Source organism: Epargyreus clarus, unplaced genomic scaffold (assembly GCF_041222505.1).
Source record: "Epargyreus clarus isolate Ecla_fem2 unplaced genomic scaffold, WU_Ecla_fem_2.2 ptg000024l, whole genome shotgun sequence".
NCBI classification, from domain to species: Eukaryota; Metazoa; Arthropoda; class Insecta; order Lepidoptera; family Hesperiidae; genus Epargyreus; species Epargyreus clarus.
This window is the reverse complement of record NW_027332231.1, coordinates 2940561-2956147: the sequence shown is the minus strand read 5'-3', so window position 1 is coordinate 2956147 and position 15587 is coordinate 2940561. Positions and strand designations below refer to the sequence as shown.

Genomic DNA, 15587 nt, shown 5'->3' with positions numbered 1-15587 from the left:
TAGCGCAGATTTATAGATTTCAAACTTAGAATTTCATGAAGAGAAGTAGGAAACGGACAAGCAGTCCACATGATGGTAAGTGGCTACTGCCGCCCATGGACATCTGTAGATCGGTTAGAGATGCGTTGCTACTATCATCATCATCATCATAACGATTAGTATGTCTCCATTACCTTTTAAACCAGGACCCAGCAGCATTAGTGCTGCTGTGTCCTGGTGTCGATGTCGTGTCCGACATTAGTGTCGATATAATTAGGCAGAAATAGATGTGGTGCCGGTGGTGCCCCAGGAGTCGACTGACCTACTTCTAAACAATTGTTTAGGGAAAGAAAAAAATCTTTTGAATTTTTGTAATATTTTCAATTATATCATCCCAGCAGCCCATAGAATTTCATTGCTGGACGTAAGTTAGTCGGCCGAAGTCCAGACCTTTCCACCGAAATATAATTAATTGTTTAAGTTAAGTTTCTTAAGTTAAGAAGTAAGTTGCTTCAAGATAGAAATAAGTATAACGGTAGTACAGGTTCGGCCGCCTAAAAATATAAAAGTATAAATAATAGATTTTTAAAATTACAATAAAATCAAGCATGTTACAAAACACAAAATTACAAATCAGAGTAACAGTATTTAAGGTTTACATCAATTTTAGATTCTAGGAAGTTATTAGATTAACTGTTCTCTAACCACCATTATTCTAAAACAAGGTTTACGTGTAATATAATTTTACGACTACATTTATCTTTGTCCTGTTTTCTCAGAGAAACTCTATCTGTATATACTGAGAATATTTATGAAATCAAGCAAAAGGGAAGTACACTTAACCTTTGCTATTTCCAAACAATTACCGCAATCCGGGTTTATTTTCTAAATATCAAAATATATAATTTCTGTCTGCCTGTCTGTACGGACTAATATTGAATAAGGCTTAACAGATTTTTCAAGCCTAGGTACATGCCTTTTCACTTTTCGCTAAAAAGTTTTTTTTGGCCTATCCTATGACAAAAGTAGATCATATTTGAAATATAAGGTGTATTAATTAAGCTGAAAAATACATAAGGTCATACTGGTGATCTTTAACATAAATAAAAATATCAAGTTTTCTAATATCATTAATATATGTTACTGATATTAGAACTCACAACTTGTATGAAACAATATTTACCGTTCTAAATCTCAAGCCTTATTACTTCTGTGCGCATCGACCAAAAATAACCCCGTAATAAACCATGCCGGGATAAACCAATATCATTTGTCAAGAGTAGACCGTGAAAACAAACGGTCTTGTAGCACAAAATGAACATTTATTGCACGCATCCGCTTGTCATATTCATATGTTATTTATACGATGACCGTTTTGAATCTTTGAATCTTATACTTGCTTGCAAGATCCAGAATATACTTGTAAGATTTTCATTGCTATTCAAAATTCACAAACACTGCGGGTGAATACTACGTAATTTATTAGCAATCGGCATGAGTTAAAATAGAGAGAAATTATTTTGTACTTTCCTGTCGCGCGGTTTTACAACTCCCGGGGAATAAGCGGGAAAACGTCCGGAAGCGTGTCGTTATATCATTTCATACATACTTTTCATGTCATGGGCGCGTGACAGGAAAAAGGTTCTTAGTTCGTTATAAAAACATAAGCTAAGTACATCCTTATTATTTTCTTAAATAATTGTCTTATGGTTTTTAATCTTATGTGTGTGAAAACATTACGGTGGTACTTACTTTTGGTATTGTCACCCGAAAGCTATTCATTTTATAAATTAAAAATTTCGAGCTCATAGAAAAGGTAGAAAAATTATCAAGAAATTCTACCTAACAGACAAATCTCAAAGTTAAAGAAATTTAAAATGGTATAAAATAAAAAATGATATATAATAAACATTTATTACATGCATCCGGTTGTCATATTATTTATAGGACAACCGCTGCGAATAAATTCGAAATTCTACGCGCATAATATTGTAGTCGAACAACTTATTTGAATGCGCGGTAAGTGATGGATGAGTTAAGATTATTTGATCATAGTGAACTTTACATACATGATAATTTCGTATACATATTTGTAATAGAAAATAAACGACATGGTAAACATTGACGCATGTAAAAATGACGAACGTCTAGAAATATCGGACATAATATTGAACTATCAAATAATGAACTCTATTCAAAATAAAGTCTACGTCGACATCAGTGTAACACGTTATTATAATCACAAAGGTAACAGAGGAACGATTTCAAAAAAATATTGCTACAATAGCTAATATAATAATTTTAATAATTGACTACTAGAATTATTTTAAGATTCGATGTCTATTTTATCAGAAATACTCTGTGGAAATACATTTATGAAACTAATACGAGTATGGTATCGAAGCATTTGTGTTTTTAACTACAATATGTCGTATTTATATAGGTATCAATTTCTTATAATAAATACTACTCTAAATGAACTTCCGAAAATATATAAGGTAAATATTTTTTCAAAATAGACACAATCATCTTAAGAGACCCGTGACTTGCTATAAGCAAAATGTTTCGCTTTCGCAAATCACGCATATTTTGTAGTTGAAATAAGACATTGAAAAATGCACGTGCAGTGACGAGACATTTTCTGAGCGCACAAGACATTGTCTGAAGACACTTCAAAAAGGATTTCGAAATAGCAAGTGATTGAGGCCTTTGTTTGAAGAGGCGAATCTTGACAGTATCCCAGATGTAAAGGAATGTACTTAATGTCCCTATTCCTTGTTGATCGACTTGTGTTGGATGGGCTGACAATAGCGATCTTGATGCGAATTCCCGATATAAATATATTGCTGATCATACGTGCTAGAAGATCAGTGTACTTGTTATAGAGGTGGTACGACCTTTTGTGTTTCGATTCTAACGGCACAACCTCCACAACTATATTCGATTTATGTAATTTTATAGAGTGTTGTTAAAAAGAGAGACTTTGGTATATAAGACATTCTAAGTTAATCTTACCTAGGGAAATGTGATCAACTCCATAGTTATAGCTGCAGATTTAATCTGCAGAATCTGCACCAGTATCCTATCATACTAACAGTCAGCTAATCAAGTCAGTTAATACATATATTTTAGTGAAATAGTTGTCGTATTTTACAGGGTCATACTATATATCAAATGTTCAGTTGTCACTACGGAAAAAGAGGGAAATTACACTTATGATGAACGTGACATACTGAGGATTAAGATGGAAAGTATCTGATATGTATATCTCCTTACCCAGCCAGACACAACGTAGCACTGATAACGATCACCAGACATATAATCCCAGCTTACAAATCTTCCTACATAAATCCATCTTACTACATAAATACAATATCACAATATAAAGAGTGAATTATCGACATATGGCTCAATACTCGCGAATGTGTTCAATTCTATTGTATTCGTATGTCTGTGAACGACATGAATAGGACTCGGTTCACGCGTGAAAGGATTCGAAAATGACTGGCAATCTCGCGTTGAATGGTCCCTGGTCACGTTCCCCTGCGAAATTACGATAGGACTTATGGATGATGTGCAATAATGTCAGGGATCATTATAAGAGTTATTCGTACAGGAGTGAATTTATCTACTAAGTAGAAATGGTATGAACGAAAAAACGAATTCGATTCGGATTGCAATGCCGATTGCAATTCTCCCACTTATATTCACTACTAGCTGTGCCCTGCGGTTTCACCCGCGTTAAAAAGAGACAGGGATACAGTTGTGAAATATAAGTAGACTAAATTACTCTTTATTACATCAGCTACCTGCCAATGAAAGTCCCGTCAAAATCGGTTCAGCCATTTCAGAGATTAGCCAGAACAAACAGACAGACAAAAATTGTAAAAAATGTTATTTTGGTGTATGTACCGAATGTATAATCATATGCATGTAACAAAAAGCGGTTATTTCAATATTAAAAACAGACGCTCTAATTTTATTTACATGTATAGATTATGATAATTTTCCGTCATTTTGAAATTCGTTCCGTCAGTTGGAAAAAGATCATTCATATCGGTCCTGCAACTTGTGTATAAAGGAGTCTTAGGCTGCTTTTTTTAGGATATCAGTTCATACGGTTATTCTAGTTCAAAATAAATAAAGAATACAGGGTAATTAGTTCAGGTATTTAGCAAAGCTCTTGTGGACCCAGTGGCTCAACAGCGGTAAAGTCGGGCTAAGACTGATGGCATATGCCATACCCGAGATATATCAATTTTGTCCCCAGAGATTATTTATGACTTGAGGTAGAATTTTTATTCACTCTTTTATTTAGGAATCCTGCTCCACGCACACTAACCTCATATTAGTTTCGTATACCTATGAGCTTGTGTTTACAAGTGAATCGAACATCAGAACACCAGATCAGATCACCGGAACATCAGAATTTTGCATTTACTTTTGGTATATCAGTGTTATTTAAAAAATCTGCTTAACCTTATTCTCCGTAAATTATTCTCAACAAAGTTAAGGTTCACGAACAAATATGAAAAAAATTAACTGCCTTTGAATACCGTCCTCGACATTCAAAATAGCGTAAGCACTAAACTGTCCCGATGAAATGCCACTGTGGTCTTCCAACTGTCGTTTTGGAGTCGAGGCGGGGTGTCGTGTCTACCAAGCATTCGCTTCAAGCATTGCCCAAGTTGTCTTTTTGTCAAAACACAATGATTTAGTCATTTACCCTTATGGGTCTTATAATTCAAATGCGGAGACAACTGTCTCCGCCGGGGTAAGGCTGACTTTATATTCCATGTACATGATATTTCAATTCATTCCCCAGATTTAGCATTGCACGTGTTGCTTCAGATAAAATTTACTCTAATTTTTGGAAATTTCACTTAACGGACAATATTTAACTTCCTATTCTTAACAACAAATATCAAATTAATATCAACTGCCTTTGTACATTCAAAATAGCATAAGCACTAAACTGTCACGATGAAATACAACTGTGGTCTTCCAACTGTCGTTTTGGAGTCGAGGCGGGGCGTCGCGTCGCCTACCAAGCGTTCACTTCGAGCATTGCCTAACCTGTCTTTTTGGTAAACACCCTAATGACATACGATACTGTTACACTATTTTCTCATTGGTCTCGTTAGTTTAGTGGAAAATCTAAATATCGTTGTCACTGCTAATGTTTTCTTTGTAACTGGTTCGATGGAGGCCGGATGGTGTAAATTTCGTCCCCTACTGTTAGAGGTCCGGGGTTCAAAACATGTCTTTATTTTTACTTTGAAATTGATTCGACGCTACAAAAACGTTTCGCATCAGTGATAGCCTGGCGGTGTGAATATCAAGCTATCAAGCTGGCAGATTGGGGTTCAAATTCACAGACATAACTAGCGATTTTTCGATGTTATGTATATGCATATTAGAAATGCTCAAAAGTGTAAAATCTACCAATTTCTGGTCGTCAGCTTCGCGAACTAATGCTTAAAACCTTTTTTGTTTTACGAGACCAATGCCCAGCAGTGGGGCAAAAATTTGTTGACCTTGACTTTAAAGAAATTCATAATAACGCAACATAATCAAATCAAATCAACCTCTTCATCGTTATAAATATAATCCTACATACAAGAATATCATCTTTCATGCAGTATCAGAGACAATAAAGCCAGGATCATTAAGTAGACAGTTGAATGGATTGATCAGAAGGTATCAACTTTTTGTTCCAACTCCAGCTGCATTGTTAGTAACAATGATTGTGATGATCGATGACATTGATACGAGGACGGTGAGTAGGCATGGAATCTCCCACGCATTTATTTACAACAAAAAATGTAATGCCTCCGATTTTTAAATAAATGTCACATAAAATTTCCGAGCTCGTTTGTGTAACACGATGTTAAAAATACATAATAAAGCATTCTTTATTTTTGCGCATTTGCTTAAGTATTGTATATTTAATTTGCTTAATTATAATTTTGTAATATGCTTCAACCGATTTGGAAGGAATTTTCATGTAAAAACTTATTAAAATGAAGCGGAAAATTAAGGGAACATTTCTAGATAGCTTTTGTTAAACTAACAGAAAAACTTTCCATTCTCATGTTTACGTTTGTGGAATTTCGTAATAAACATAAAATAAATTAAAAATATACGCTCGTCAAAATTAACTCGCATAAAATAAAATAACTATTCTAAACTCGCGAATTACGCAAACAAAAAACGCAAAAAAAAACACGTCTAAAAATAAACAAATAAAAACCGCCACGTTTTTGTTTACTCGCCAAATGGTCACGAGCCGTTACGGAAAAAAAAACGTCCAACCCGATCCATATGTTGATACTACCGTTCGTCCAATACGTCAAAATTACAAGGCGCTCGGCGGCGGAGCGTGTCGCCGCGCATAATTTATACCGGCTGCTACCACTTAGAGGAAACACACGGGAGAATATTATGCACGTACACGTCGCGGGTGACATTACGGTGAAAATTTGTTTTTATATAGAAAGTAAACCTAAAAAATGGATTGTTTTTTAAGATTAAGCAGAAAAGGTTAAAGATTTTGCTTATGAACAAATTAAAGATCTTTTAACGGTAGACATAATTTATCGGAGGTATGTACGGCTATACGTATGTGAATTGTTTTAGGTCTGTTGCCGTTCAATTATTACGAAAGCTAACTCATACAGAATCACATGGCAGTACATAACTTTTTATATGCTTTGACTGGATTCTCAACGTCCTGAATGCCACGGAGACACACCTCTGTATGTGGAACCACAGAAGTCTAAATTTGTCATTCAAATTCAGATTTTTTGGAAATCAAATCCAAAACCGTATTGTAAAAGAAACTTCAAGATATATTTGGATGCAACTTTTCAAAATCAGCTTAATCACCTCCATAAGTGTCCCGTGCGTTCCCAAATCACCACTGACAAAGACGACGCACCACCCAGACAGTAAAACGTCACTTAAAACCATAGCGCGAGCCCTCCGTGTAAATATAGACGGTGGGATTAAAATAAATGGACATCGTTCTAAGATTTATAGCCGTGTAGCTCCAACATAAACCTGTCCCGAATGTAAAGAGCCCGGCACGGATTCAGGATTCAATTTATACATAATTATGAATACAAATAAATTAAATTGAAGTGTCTGTTTGTAATGTCAAAATTACTTACGAAATGTTCATAAAAGTATATACGGTACTGATAACAAAATTGCCATTATTAAAATATCTGTCGGTCTGTTTGTTCCGGGTTATTTCAGAAACAGCGTGTCCGATTGTGGCGGGACGTTCACTAACAGTTAGCTGATGTTATAAAAAGTAACGGCTATTATTAATTTATAAAAAGAATAAGGGTCCAGCGCAAAAAACAAAACAAACCTATGAAATACCCTTTTAAACGCGGGCGAAACCGCGGGTCACAGCTGGTTTATGAATATATTATCGTGCGTATCAACGATATATCAAAGCGCATCAACACTTCATCCCCGTCCGCGGTTAGAATTAAGATTAGGCTGTCTCGTCTGCAATTCTCCCGCTTGTGTTTAATAAGCCTGAGGGCGTTCGCGATGTGTGTACCAACATTATGAGCGATCACGAAAATAACAAAATTAATATTTATACAAAGACCTTCGGAGGATTTATTCTTACTATTTTTAAATATTGTTTAGTTAGATTATCGGTTTTCAAAAACAAGAAGTCTTTTATTTTTAACACGCTTTTATTAGCTTGGGTTGTATGTTTGTACGTATGTATGTACGTAACAGTAACGGAATCTTTGAACCCGATTTCTATCCACTTTGAACGTTGTTTAATTCAAAATTTTGAAAAATTATCAAAAACCGATGACAATACACGGTTTTAATAATTTTGTACCATTGTCCTTATCAACATCCTCAGGATTAACGATCATTATTTTTGTTATGCGAAACGATTATATACGACTAGCTGTGACTAGCTTAAAAAGAAATCTAACAATATCATAAACAAAAAAATCGTCAAGACTAAGTAGCCTAAGATACTCCTTATTACATCAGCTACCTGCCAATAAAAGTCCCGTCAAAATCGGTTCAGCCATTTCAGAGATTAGCCAATCATATGAATGTACGAGTAGTAAGAAGCGTTTATTTCAATATTAAAAACAGACACTCCAATTTTATTTTTATTTTTTTTATTTATTTAATAAGTTTTTGTACACAAAAAAAAAAGATAACAATACAGAAGAGAAAGAAATGATGTACAAAGGATTGCTTATTCCAAAATGGAATTTCTTCCAGCAACCCTGGGACAGGAATGTGCATGCGAAAAGCAAAATTAGTGTGCAAAAACAGAAAAAAAAACATACCAAATAATAATAATACTAATAATTACTAAATGATATATCTAATAAATATAATAATAAATATATAATATAAATAAGTATAATATATATAAATATACAATGTAAACAAATATAATATAAAAATAATAAATATAATAATATTCTTTATGAAAGTGATAGATAATGTTCTCTAACTCTTCTTTTAAATATAGAGATAGTCTTAGAGAGACGAATATTAGGCGGCAGTGAATTCCACAGTCTAACTGCATGAACAGAGAAGGAGTGGGAATAGAGGGAAGTTTTATGGGACGGGTAATTTAACAGAGATTTAAGATGTGACCTGCAGGGTGCCAAAGAAGGCCGTACATATGAAAAACGATGCTGCAGGTACGAAGGAGAGGATGGATTTTTCAAGATATTATAGAGGAGACAGAGAATTCGAGTATTCCTGCGAAATCGGATTGGGAGCCACTTGAGATCCTTGCGGAAATGAGAGACATGATCAAATTTTCGTAGACCAAAAATGAATCTAATACAAAGATTTTGCAAGCGCTCAAGTTTATTTAATGACTCCTCTGTAGCATCCAAATAGCACGCGTCCGCGTAATCTAAAATCGGCTGAATGAGAGTTTGAGATAGAGAAATTTTAGTTCTAAAGGGCAAAAAACCTTGAAGGCATTTAAGCGAGTGCAAAGTATAGTGGACTTTACGGCTCACCTCCCGCACATAAGCATCCCATGATAAGTTTGAGTCCAGAATAATGCCAAGATTCTTCACTGTATTAGAATACGGAATGTGAGTGCCATCAACGACTAATTTTGGTAGTGTTGTTAGATCCAGTTGTTTGCGATAATATTTGCTACCAATAATGATGGCTTGTGTTTTACTTGGATTAATCAAAATTCCAAATTCCTTAGCCCATTCACTAATTCGGAGAAGATCGTCATTCAGTTTACTAATTTCACTTTATTTACATGTATATAGATTTCCGCCGTTTCATTGGTTGCAACGGAGAAGAAATGGCGTATGAAACTTAGCATGACATGTTTTTTATTAGTTTTTCATTGTGAAAATTAATTTTAGTAAAATTATTATACATACCTGATTTTAAAAAGAGGTTATATTCAAATCTATTCCTGCTACTGGCACAACGAAAGATGCCTATTATTAAATAATATAGTTACATATGTTTACAAATCTGTTACTTTATACTAATAGTATGAATGATAACATTTCCCAAATGGCATTAGTAAATCTATCTACAAGATGTAAATCACTTCAAGTGGCATCGAAGGTCGGGTGCATATGCGAAACGAGATTAATGCATGCATGCATCAAACAACCAAATGCATGTGAAATAGGTCGGATAGCAATTTGTAAATAGCTGCAATAGTGTTTACGTTTACACTCGAAATGTAAGTCAGGGATAATTGTGTAAGGAATGATTGTAGTGTGTTTAACTAATGTCTGTTAGCAATAATGTATTACATATTGTCGACTACCAAAGTGCGAAGTTTATCAATTTTTGTAATGGTCAAAATTCAATTTTTTAGGCATAAATTAGTTAGGTAAGATTGTTTATTACAATTGGTAAAAAACACTTAAATTTCGAAGGTAGTATAATGTTACGAAATGTGGTTTAATTTCGGAAACACGAAATGGAAATATATTTTATTTTAATTTATATTCAAAACAAACATTTTTGAAAATAAATATTTTAATTATTTAATGCTTTAAAAAACTGATATCGAAACAGTTCACACAAACGAGACAACAATCCGTAAATTTGGATTCAAATTAGTTTATTTTTAACCGAGAATGAGTTTGTTCAATGACTAAACCGCTGCGATAAACCTTGGGCGTACACAGTAAAAGTTAATTTTATAGACGTTTAAAATTTTATTTTTTTACCAACTGAAATGACTCGGTATTTCAGTTAATACGTTAACACTATCCATTGATTTTTCTCTTTGGTTACAATATTTTAGATCTGGCTTGAAGGACCATGTTGGGATTTTGTAACAAGATTTTATCCGTCATTCAAAATTGACAAGAAAAAACAATACATGACGTTGACATTTTCGATAAACTTATACTCGTAAATGATAGTTGCGATTTATCGTGGTGGCAACATTTTATTGTAAATTACATTATATTGTAATTATGAGAGGCTTCATAATCTATTATTATAGGTATAATTAATTTTCGGTAATGTGCAAAGTACCTATAATTCAGGTTATAAAATAAGCAGTTTTTTCAAATTATTTTTCATTGCTGGCCAAAAAATAAAAATTATTCATAATTATTTTTAATACTCTTAAGCCTAAGCCTAGGTCTTAAGGGTTGTTTTAAAATAAAGAAACTGAAACTTATAAAACAAATATACAATTTCTGTAACTTGAACACATGATAAATATTCTGTTAGGTAAATGAACTCTACTGGGGATCATAAACCAGCCCATTTTAGTACAACCATCCACAAATTGGATAATAAGTTTGATAGTTAACTTCACAGCCGCACCGCGGTCAGCTCATTACGGGCACCGTTCAACGCCTCTAATACTAATTAGTACCATATAATTATGACTATGTACGTAGGATGCGGTCGTATTGCAAGCGAGTAACCTAGAAATATTCCAATCTCTAGCTAAAGTAATTTCATTCAAGGCTTTTCTTGATCCCCCGTTAGTGATTTTTTGCCGCAGTCCTTTTAATATGCCACTGTTTGACATAAATTAATCAACCTACATATACCCCACTGGGTATGGTAATGTTTTTATGTATGTATGTATGTCAATGGTTATGTACGTATGTCTCATTCTTAAGCGCACACTGTAGCTAAAATGGCATGGCGGCATGACATTTTAACATATGATATGCCATTACTTTGGCCGAATTTGTGGAAGTGACATAGGCTGAATTATTAAGCAGTAGGCTTTCGTTTTATTACCATAATTCTCTATTAATGTACTCAACTTCATCAGATAGGTATAATATAAGTTATCTATTTTTAGTTTCTATTTCATAGCTTATAGTGTAACAGTGGCCTTAAATAGATAGCTAATAACGCTACATGACGTAGACAACGAGTCCGTGTTGAGAACGACTTTTTTACACCAAACAATTAGTAAATAATTGTTTAATTTGAATAAGTACCTTAATTAATGTTCTGGTCTTTTAACTAATGAAAATAAACACATATGTTCATGTATTTATGTATACGTTTTCATTATTAATTCTTTACTTTTTTGATGATTTGATATTATAGTGGTGTTACTTTACAGATTTTTTTGTCTGTTGTACCCACCCGCATATACTCCTAATGTGAGTAAAGATATGTGTGTTTATGAAAATAAGCGTTTTAAAAAATAAGAAACATAACTTCATGTCATGACTTTGTCTAAAGCACAACCAGTCAATCCCACCTAAAAATTGACGAATTTTAATTCACTTTCACATTTTACATAGAATATAAATGACTTCTTAACATATCAACTGCCAATCGATTCCATAGTTTACTGCTTTTATAACATAAAAACATTTCGACCGTCACGTGTCCGCGATCGTAGGCGTCGTGGAAATGTGTCGTGGAAATAATTACGTATTTGCACATCTGTGTTTTTCCACTTGCCGTGTCGTATTGCTAATGGCGCCAACTAGTTTGTACGATTCGTGCGAATAGTAGATATTTCGAGGAAAGTAAGATAATTGAATTTGATATACTAACTAATATTATTAATGCGAGTGTGAGTTTGTTTACGCCTTAACTACAAAAATGATTGTCATGAAAATTTGTACAACAGGGGTTCAGAAAAGGACATAGGATACCTTTTATCCGAAAAAGGGCGTTCTCGAGACATAGATAAAAAACTTAGTATTAGGGTTAGTTACACGTGAGCACACAAGTTTACCACCATCCTAACAACATTACTCAACAAAGCGCTCGCCCACTACTGGCGGCCGCGGCCCACTGTGCGCGGCGAGTTACGGAAACATCGTATTGAATATCCGTCGAGATGCCGAGATGCACCGGGATGATACTGACGAGAAATACGATAGCACCGGTAGCCCGTGGGTGGCAATCCTTTTCAGAATAAGATTTTAGATATGTTGTATAGAAATTACCAAAATGCTGACTACTTTCATAAATAAAATGAAACGTAACCAAATTCTAATTTATTTGGAAATATCTAATGCTTATTTGGAATGTCTCTTCAACCATTGTATATTTTATTACATTCTTAAATAAATTTGTATGACTTGTAATGGCATCGCCTTTAGACTTATTTTTATAAATGAAATAAACTAACTAATTTCTAGTAACGTACTTTTTAATTTACATTTTTTATTTCAATCCGTTTCAGCTGCATAATGATGATCAATTAATTAGCTTATGACGCATGAAAATACCTCAACACTGTTAATGTAGTACTAAATTAATTACACGTGAGCACACAAGTCTACTACCATCCTAACAACATTACTCAACATAGCGCTCGTCCACTACTGGCGGCCGCGGCCCACTGTGCGCGGCGAGTTACGGAAACATCGTATTGAATATCCGTCGAGATGCCGAGATGCACCGGGATGATACTGACGAGAAATACGATAGCGCCGGTAGCCCGTGGGTGGCAATCCTTTTGATATTCTCAATATCATTCTAGATACGTTGCATACAAATGGATTTTTGCTGGTATTCGAATTGATTTAGTAGATTTTTATATAGCACTACATTTAAAAGATAATCTACGTAGAGGTAAGTATTTTTACCTATAGACTAAAGATGCAAAATTGAGTTATTTATTCATTGTTATTGTTAACTAGACATGGAGAGAATCTGCTTACGGTCAAAATCTTGTCACTATGCCTAATTTTGCCAACAGTGATAAAGTGGCTACTGTGGAATTTAGAGTATAAAATTCGTACCTACTTAAGTTATGGTATAAAGACTATTTCTTGTATTTGTAATAACGTTGAAGTAATAAAATGAACTAAATAGTTCTAGCGTTCACGTGTTCTTACTTTACTTACAAGCCATCAAGAAAATTTGTACTTACAGCGAAGAAATGCGGCCTCAGCCTCCCAATGGTGTACTTCGCGATGTCCGTGGTGAGCTGCTGACAGGCACAGCCGAAGAGGAATATCCCGATCACGTTGTAGGCCTCCACCACCCACGCCGGGATCTCCTTGCCGAAGATCGTGCGGGACCGCCCGCCCTTGAAGTCGCGGAGTCGCAACCATTCGGTGAGAGTCATCTGAGGACAAAATTGGGGAGATTTTATTTAAAAAGTTTTGTTCAATTTTAACTTCTTACTGTAATATCGTTCAGTAGTAAGATATATATGAATTTGTGTGGTAGAGGAGAAAGTTCGACGAGGCTTTCCCATTTAGCCAATTTAGGGTAGTAGAGGATCCGTAGTCAGTATGCAGGACTCTGATCCCATTTGAGGGTGATTGCGTACTTTCAAGAGTGGCAATAGCCACTGACCACGAGACAAATTATATGCTTTTCAGCTATTACCATGTCATATTCTTTAACAATTATTTTATTATTGTATGTCTTTATCTTTCTTTGATATAAGGATGTTTCAAGTTTTTGTACTGAGTAATCATTATATATAATTGCTTTGAGTTTTTGTTGAAATTAATTAAATATAATAATAAAAATATTTTTAAAAGCAAACAATAAAATTATAAGCCAAAATAAAGTTGCGTAATCAAATCCCACAAACGGTTCAACAATAACCGCTTCACAAATAACCTACTTTAACCTAAATTTTAAATACAAAAAACTTAATAAAAGTCGTAAAATAAAGATAAAAATTAAGGTAAAGTCGGCAATAAACGTAACATCATTAAGAATAATAATATAAAGGATAATGCGTGTTGTCGCTGCATACACAATACAATTACATTGTACAATTTGTGGCGTCCTTGCCTTGTTTGTACGCTTTAAGTATATTTTTTATACGAACATACATGCCGGCTTCTTGACTCTATATAGAGCGTGCCTACTGTATAAAGACTTGGTATATGTACAAATTTAATTTCAGGTACTTTTTAAGGAAATTCAACAAAAATAAATTGGCCAAGTGCGAGTCGCCCTTAGTTGACTTTGTTTCGTACCACCAAATTGCATATTTTTCATTTATTTTTTAGTATTTGTTATCATAGCAGTAAAAAACACATTGTGAAATTTTAAATTTTCTACCTAATGCAATAAATAAATCAAAATCTCATAAATTACCGTTTTCATTTGTGCAGGAGACTGCATTAACTTTAAAGGTCTTATGGTGGCAAATTGCTACAAAGGTATAGTTGACCTTAACGTAATTTTTTGGTGTCGTTACCTTAATTTGTAGCAACATTGAAAATCTGGTATTTACAATAATAAGCAAAAAACAAAGCCTTTTTAATTAGGTTAAAGCAATACTGCCTGTCCTCACTTGTCTTATATCAATACCATATCAATAAAAATTAATACACTTACATTAAAAGGTTAAAGTTATTTAAACAAAAGTGGTGATTACGGACAATTTATGCAGCATTTATTAAGTTCAAGTTGTATTTTGCAGCGGCCTACGTTCGCAAGGTCGAAGTATACTCTGCCTGCATAATAAATGATATAAGTATATTTTTTTATGTGATACTTGTACCTACACCTTTTTTATGACACGGCAGAAGCAAACTGTTGGTAAGTGGTCACTCGTTTATAGATAATTTGCTTTTATCCTTACATTTTTTTTCGAAATGTGTAGTTACTGGTGGCCCTAGCGGCCTCCCCAGCTTCACAAGATAAGAAGAGTATGGTTGGAATGGAGGGATAGATTTAGTCACCGTTGCCAGTTTCCTAGACCTTTCACCTTACATAAAATCGATGTCCTATTAATGGTCATTGACGTGTGGCTACCGGCGACACCTAAACTGGTATTTAAATAAAAAAAATACTTATGTAAAGCAAAAACGTTATTTATTTTTTACTTAACAACGGTTATAATACCATATATTTTTTTTTTAATAATAGCACCATACACACAACTACACTGTAAATTTACTGAAGATGAAAGCTTCCTCCGATGCGTACGGACTGCACATTGTACAATGTACATACGGTCTAATAAAGTGTAAATTGATTGCTAAGGAGCGCAAACGAACCACCACGGCACTTAGCGCGCAGTTGTATAATCAGTTGGAAATAAGATTTACAGAAATAAGAATTACTGACTTTCATAGAAACAAGATTTACCGTCCAAAAAATGTGCGAAGGTATCTTTGAACAACATCTGTGAA

General features: G+C 34.1%; 1 protein-coding gene across 1 annotated transcript in view; it reads right to left on the bottom strand.

The window, feature by feature from the left end:
* Positions 1-15587, bottom strand: part of LOC140752146 (putative phosphatidate phosphatase) — a 112558-nt gene that overhangs the window by 30047 nt on the left and 66924 nt on the right. Inside the window, exon 3 of the mRNA XM_073086329.1 lies at positions 13355-13552. Within this exon, the coding sequence (XP_072942430.1) occupies positions 13355-13552 (198 nt within the window). The remainder of the gene's footprint in view (positions 1-13354; positions 13553-15587) is intronic.